The sequence below is a fragment of the Oncorhynchus mykiss genome, chromosome 15 (genome assembly GCF_057628025.1).
Source record: "Oncorhynchus mykiss isolate SJ-2025 chromosome 15, ASM5762802v1, whole genome shotgun sequence".
Classification (NCBI taxonomy): domain Eukaryota; kingdom Metazoa; phylum Chordata; class Actinopteri; order Salmoniformes; family Salmonidae; genus Oncorhynchus; species Oncorhynchus mykiss.
This window is the reverse complement of record NC_143036.1, coordinates 15,420,056-15,427,500: the sequence shown is the minus strand read 5'-3', so window position 1 is coordinate 15,427,500 and position 7,445 is coordinate 15,420,056. Positions and strand designations below refer to the sequence as shown.

Here is a 7,445-nt window from a genome sequence, read left to right as displayed (position 1 = left end):
GAGAGAGAGAGAGTGTGTGTGTGAGAGTGTGTGTGTATTTGAGTGTGTGTGTGTGTGCCCATTTGTGATTCAGTGGATTCACACTGTTTGTTTTGAGTGTCTTAAATCTGTGTATGACCATCTGACCTCTCCCTCTCCCTCCACCAGGGGGTAGTGTATGGAAGATGTCTGGAACATTAGACTGGACTCCGTGGATGAGAAAGCGACGGGCACGAGTGCTGTGTGCTCTGAGTGCAGTGCTGCTGTGCTGCCTACAGGGCGGTGCCACCGTCAATGGTGCAACTGGTGAGTAGAGCACTGGTCATGTGATGTCACAACATCTCAACAGTGAAACAGGGATAGTTAGAGAGATACTAACATCAGAATTAAGGATTCAATCCCATGTAGGTAGATGGAGAATAGGATGACTTCACACAGTTTAAATAGGTGTACGGCAGTGTCTCTCATCCCTCTCTCATCCCTCGTCCTCTCTCATTCCTTTCTATCAGATGAAGTACCAGTGTTCACAGAGGAGCCTCTGTCGGTGGTCCAGAAGCTAGGGGGAAGTGTGATTCTGAGGTGCAGCACCCAACCCCCCTCAGCCAACATCAGCTGGCGGCTGAACGGACACGAGCTGGTTGCCGGGGCTGTTGGGGAACTGGGGGTGGTACTGGAGCCTGGCACTCTGCTCATCCCCGCCCTCACTAACCTCACCCTGGGCAGGTACCAGTGTGTGGCCAGCACCAACGCAGGGGCCCTGGCCAGTGTGCCCGCCAATGTCACCGCTGCCAGTGAGTTGTTGTTCATGCATTTAAGGTTTATATAACATCCAAACACATAAAGTATCACCTGATGTCACGTTTGTGGTAATAATGGTCGGACCAAGGCGCAGCGTGCGTAGAGTTCCACATGTTTAATAAATGAAACTCACCAAAACAATACAGAACAAACGAAATGTGAAGTCAATGCAGTGCTCACAGGCACTACACAAAAACAAGATCCCACAAATCCCCAGTGGGAAAAGGCTGCCTAAATATGATCCCTAATCAGAGACAACGATAATCAGCTGCCTCTGATTGGGAACCATACCATGCCAACATAGATATACAATGACCTAGATAACCCACCCTAGTCACACCCCGACCTAACCAACATAGAGAATAAAAGGCTCTCTGTGGTCAGGGCATGACACCCGATGTGTAGGTTTCACCATAGTGTGAGTATTTGTGCTAATTTTCAACACTCTCCCTACATTGGCTTTAAGTATATATACCAATCCTTATGCCAAGTTATTTGAATGTGGGAAAACACTGTATCCAACTGAACATACTATTGTACAAAAACCGGTCATAAAAAAACACAATCTGTTTTTAAAGTGTAGCTGTTGGTTAACCAGTAGACTGTTGGCAAGGGCAGAGAAGAGGACTGTAGTGTAACGGGACTCCATCGTGTGGATGCTAAATAGACTGCTAGAGAAGTTAACCAAACCCAAACAGCTACCCGGGCGCTCTGCATTGACCCCCCTTTGCTCTGCTACTGCTTATTATCTCTCCTATTACCCCTATCTATGTGTACATATCTACCTCAATTACCTTCGTACCCCTCCACATATATATCCAAGATATCGTTACTCATTGTGGATTTATTCCTCGTGTTATCATTTTTCTATTATTTCTCTCTGCATTATTGGGAAGGGCCCGTGAAGTAAACATTTCACTGTTGGTCTACACCTGTTGTTTCTCTCTACATTATTGGGAAGGGCCCGTGAAGTAAACATTTCACTGTTGGTCTACACCTGTTGTTTCTCTCTACATTATTGGGAAGGGCCCGTGAAGTAAACATTTCACTGTTGGTCTACACCTGTTGTTTCTCTCTACATTATTGGGAAGGGCCCGTGAAGTAAACATTTCACTGTTGGTCTACACCTGTTGTTTCTCTCTACATTATTGGGAAGGGCCCGTGAAGTAAACATTTCACTGTTGGTCTACACCTGTTGTTCACGGCGCATGTGCCAAATAACAGATGTGGTTTGATGGAGTAGTGAATAATAAGGGTGTGTAGTGGTAGTGTGTATCACTCTCGGGGACAGAGAGGAACTGAGAGGGGGTCTGCCTGGAGAATGTGACCCTGAAGCCTGGTGGTGGGACCTCCTCCCTGACTCTCAGCTCTTCTCCCCACGACACCACATTCCTGTGACGCAGGAGTTATGGTCCTGTAATTGGGGAGAGGGCTGCTTTTCTTGTGAGGGGAAGATAAGGATGTGTGTGTGTGTGTGTGTGTCTGTGTGTGTGTGTGAGAGAGAGAGAGAGACAAAAACGAGTCACAACTCCTGCAGCTCTGTCGTAAGCTGGGTATGTACATAGTCAATGGTAGGCTTTCATCTCTTGACTGTAGTACAGTAGACTACTTTATCACTGACCTCATGCTATAAATGGAAGGAAAGTAGCGAGGAAAACTACCAAAAACAGGTAGTAGGTAGGCAGAGAGAGAGAATGTTTGGTGAGGTTGTCTTAGGCCTGTGTGAGGTTGTGTGTTAGGCCTGTGTGAGGTTGTGTGTTAGGCCTGTGTGACGTTGTGTCTTAGGCCTGTGTGAGGTTGTGTCTTAGGCCTGTGTGAGGTTGTGTGTTAGGCCTGTGTGAGGTTGTGTGTTAGGCCTGTGTGAGGTTGTGTCTTAGGCCTGTGTGAGGTTGTGTGTTATTCCTGTGTGAGGTTGTGTGTTAGGCCTGTGTGAGGTTGTGTGTTAGGCCTGTGTGAGGTTGTGTCTTAGGCCTGTGTGAGGTTGTGTGTTAGGCCTGTGTGAGGTTGTGTCTTAGGCCTGTGTGAGGTTGTGTGTTAGGCCTGTGTGAGGTTGTGTTTTAGGCCTGTGTGAGGTTGTGTGTTAGGCCTGTGTGAGGTTGTGTGTTAGATCTGTGTGAGGTTGTGTGTTAGGCCTGTGTGAGGTTGTGTGTTAGGCCTGTGTGAGGTTGTGTGTTAGGCCTGTGTGAGTGTGTGACTGTGTGTGTAGTTTTTAGAGAGTGGGTGTGTCGTGTTTTCATATAGTGTGTGAGCTGAGAAACAGGAGGTGTTTTTAAGCCAGTTGAGACAGGGTCCCCTCACAAGATGAGAGGTGATGTCACAGTCTCCAGTCTCCCTCTCTCTACCTCACATTCTTTCTCTCTCTCTTTTATTGTCTTTCTCTCTTCACCCTCTCATTCGCTCTCTTCACCCTCTCATTCTCTCTCTTCCCCCCTCTCATTCTCTTTCACTCCTCACGTTCTCTCTTTCCCTCTGTTACTTTCTTTTCTCTCTCACTCCTGCTGAGCGTTAGGTGTCAGGAGTGAGTGTCTCTGTGTGTATCAGTCAATAGGTGTCAGGAGTGAGTGTCTCTGTGTGTATCAGTCAGTAGGTGTCAGAAGTGAGTGTCTCTGTGTGTATTAGTCAGTAGGTGTCAGGAGTGAGTGTCTCTGTGTGTATCATTCAGTAGGTGTCAGGAGTGAGTGTCTCTGTGTGTATTAGTCAGTAGGTGTCAGGAGTGAGTGTCTCTGTGTGTATCAGTCAGTAGGTGTCAGGAGTGAGTGTCTCTGTGTGTATTAGTCAGTAGGTGTCAGGAGTGAGTGTCTCTGTGTGTATTAGTCAGTAGGTGTCAGGAGTGAGTGTCTCTGTGTGTATCAGTCAGTAGGTGTCAGGAGTGAGTGTCTCTGTGTGTATCAGTCAGTAGGTGTCAGGAGTGAGTGTCTCTGTGTGTATTAGTCAGTAGGTGTCAGGAGTGAGTGTCTCTGTGTGTATCAGTCAGTAGGTGTCAGGAGTGAGTGTCTCTGTGTGTATCAGTCAGTAGGTGTCAGGAGTGAGTGTCTCTGTGTGTATCAGTCAGTAGGTGTCAGGAGTGAGTGTCTCTGTGTGTATTAGTCAGTAGGTGTCAGGAGTGAGTGTCTCTGTGTGTATCAGTCAGTAGGTGTCAGGAGTGAGTGTCTCTGTGTGTATCAGTCAGTGGGTGTCAGGAGTGAGTGTCTCTGTGTGTATTAGTCAGTAGGTGTCAGGAGTGAGTGTCTCTGTGTGTATTAGTCAGTAGGTGTCAGGAGTGAGTGTCTCTGTGTGTATCAGTCAGTAGGTGTCAGGAGTGAGTGTCTCTGTGTGTATTAGTCAGTAGGTGTCAGGAGTGAGTGTCTCTGTGTGTATTAGTCAGTAGGTGTCAGGAGTGAGTGTCTCTGTGTGTATTAGTCAGTAGGTGTCAGGAGTGAGTGTCTCTGTGTGTATTAGTCAGTAGGTGTCAGGAGTGAGTGTCTCTGTGTGTATTAGTCAGTAGGTGTCAGGAGTGAGTGTCTCTGTGTGTATTAGTCAGTAGGTGTCAGGAGTGAGTGTCTCTGTGTGTATTAGTCAGTAGGTGTCAGGAGTGAGTGTCTCTGTGTGTATTAGTCAGTAGGTGTCAGGAGTGAGTGTCTCTGTGTGTATCAGTCAGTAGGTGTCAGGAGTGAGTGTCTCTGTGTGTATTAGTCAGTAGGTGTCAGGAGTGAGTGTCTCTGTGTGTATTAGTCAGTAGGTGTCAGGAGTGAGTGTCTCTGTGTGTATCAGTCAGTAGGTGTCAGGAGTGAGTGTCTCTGTGTGTATTAGTCAGTAGGTGTCAGGAGTGAGTGTCTCTGTGTGTATTAGTCAGTAGGTGTCAGGAGTGAGTGTCTCTGTGTGTATCAGTCAGTAGGTGTCAGGAGTGAGTGTCTCTGTGTGTATTAGTCAGTAGGTGTTTGTGTGTAACTTCATGCTCAAACTTCCTCCATGCAGCATTAGATGTAATTGCTAAATGTACACTGAGTGTACAAAACATGATGAACACCTTCTCTTTCCATGACATAGACTGACCAGGTGAATCCAGGTGAAAGCTATGAACCCTGCCCCCCCTCCTTCCCCGCCCCCCTCCCTGCTATCTAACTCCGAATAATCTTTCTGAGCCCTCTCCCGCTGGGACCAATCTGTTTTCACATTATTTAAAACTTCCTGCTTGACTACCTTTGTAGACAACCAACACCCCCCTAACAGACAGACAGACGGACAAGCCCCAAGAACACAGAGTATAGGTCTATACAATACACACTGTGAAGTACATGATTACAAAAACACACACTGGTAAAAACATGCATACATCAACGTCATGAATGTCTGTAGCAGTAACGCACGCACGCACGCACGCACACACACACACAAACACACACAAACACACACACACACACACACACACACACACACACACACACACACACACAGAGTGTTCCTACTGCCCCCTACCTCTGCACATAAAGATGTTGGATGCAGAGTCTGTCTTTGAGTATTTAGAGGCCAGCTCCACTTTATAAATACCATCAATCCTGCTAGTCCAGCATCCCACTCACACGGGGACTGCAGCACACATACACACGCAAGCAGGAACATACAGACTAGCATATATGCACAGGAGGGGTACTTACATACAGACACATGCACACACCCATTCATGTAGTTCAGCCCTTGAGCTGGTCTTGTCTATTAATGTTGTGTATTATGTAATGTTTCATGTTCTGTGTGGACCACAGGAAGAGTATTATGTCATGTTCTGTGTGGACCCCAGGAAGAGTATTATGTCATGTTTCATGTTCTGTGTGGACCACAGGAAGAGTATTATGTCATGTTCTGTGTGGACCACAGGAAGAGTATTATGTCATGTTTCATGGTCTGTGTGGACCCCAGGAAGAGTATTATGTAATGTTTCATGTTCTGTGTAGACCCCAGGAAGAGTATTATGTCATGTTTCATGTTCTGTGTGGACCACAGGAAGAGTATTATGTCATGTTCTGTGTGGACCCCAGGAAGAGTATTATGTCATGTTTCATGTTCTGTGTGGACCACAGGAAGAGTATTATGTCATGTTTCATGTTCTGTGTAGACCCCAGGAAGAGTATTATGTCATGTTTCATGTTCTGTGTGGACCACAGGAAGAGTATTATGTCATGTTTCATGTTCTGTGTAGACCCCAGGAAGAGTATTATGTCATGTTCTGTGTAGATCCCAGGAAGAGTATTATGTCATGTTTCATGTTCTGTGTAGACCCCAGGAAGAGTATTATGTCATGTTTCATGTTCTGTGTAGATCCCAGGAAGAGTATTATGTCATGTTCTGTGTAGACCCCAGGAAGAGTATTATGTCATGTTTCATGTTCTGTGTAGACCCCAGGAAGAGTATTATGTCATGTTCTGTGTAGATCCCAGGAAGAGTATTATGTCATGTTATGTGTAGACCCCAGGAAGAGTATTATGTCATGTTCTGTGTAGACCCCAGGAAGAGTATTATGTCATGTTATGTGTAGACCACAGGAAGAGTATTATGTAATGTTCTGTGTGGACCCCAGGAAGAGTATTATGTCATGTTCTGTGTAGACCCCAGGAATAGTATTATGTCATGTTTCATGTTCTGTGTGGACCCCAGGAAGAGTATTATGTAATGTTTCATGTTCTGTGTAGACCCCAGGAAGAGTATTATGTCATGTTTCATGTTCTGTGTGGACCACAGGAAGAGTATTATGTCATGTTCTGTGTGGACCCCAGGAAGAGTATTATGTCATGTTTCATGTTCTGTGTGGACCACAGGAAGAGTATTATGTCATGTTTCATGTTCTGTGTAGACCCCAGGAAGAGTATTATGTCATGTTTCATGTTCTGTGTAGACCCCAGGAAGAGTATTATGTCATGTTCTGTGTGGACCACAGGAAGAGTATTATGTCATGTTTCATGTTCTGTGTGGACCACAGGAAGAGTATTATGTCATGTTTCATGTTCTGTGTAGACCCCAGGAAGAGTATTATGTCATGTTTCATGTTCTGTGTAGACCCCAGGAAGAGTATTATGTCATGTTTCATGTTCTGTGTAGACCCCACGAAGAGTATTATGTCATGTTCTGTGTAGATCCCAGGAAGAGTATTATGTCATGTTCTGTGTGGACCACAGGAAGAGTATTATGTAATGTTTCATGTTCTGTGTAGACCCCAGGAAGAGTATTATGTCATGTTCTGTGTAGATCCCAGGAAGAGTATTATGTCATGTTCTGTGTGGACCACAGGAAGAGTATTATGTCATGTTTCATGTTCTGTGTAGACCCCAGGAAGAGTATTATGTCATGTTTCATGTTCTGTGTAGACCCCAGGAAGAGTATTATGTCATGTTCTGTGTAGATCCCAGGAAGAGTATTATGTAATGGTTCATGTTCTGTGTAGACCCCAGGAAGAGTATTATGTAATGTTTCATGTTCTGTGTAGACCCCAGGAAGAGTATTATGTCATGTTCTGTGTGGACCACAGGAAGAGTATTATGTCATGTTCTGTGTAGATCCCAGGAAGAGTATTATGTCATGTTATGTGTAGACCCCAGGAAGAGTATTATGTCATGTTCTGTGTAGACCCCAGGAATAGTATTATGTCATGTTCTGTGTAGACCACAGGAAGAGTATTATGTCATGTTCTGTGTAGACCC

The 7,445-nt window shown here is 45.4% G+C and overlaps 1 protein-coding gene across 1 annotated transcript in view; it reads left to right on the top strand.

Annotated features, from left to right (window-relative positions):
• The window catches only part of LOC110489675 (brother of CDO), a 48,527-nt gene that overhangs the window by 26,127 nt on the left and 14,955 nt on the right, over window positions 1–7,445 (top strand). The window contains exons 2-3 of the mRNA XM_021562436.3: window positions 148–285; window positions 489–770. Coding sequence (XP_021418111.3) covers window positions 165–285; window positions 489–770 — 403 coding nt within the window. The 5' untranslated portion in view covers window positions 148–164. The remainder of the gene's footprint in view (window positions 1–147; window positions 286–488; window positions 771–7,445) is intronic.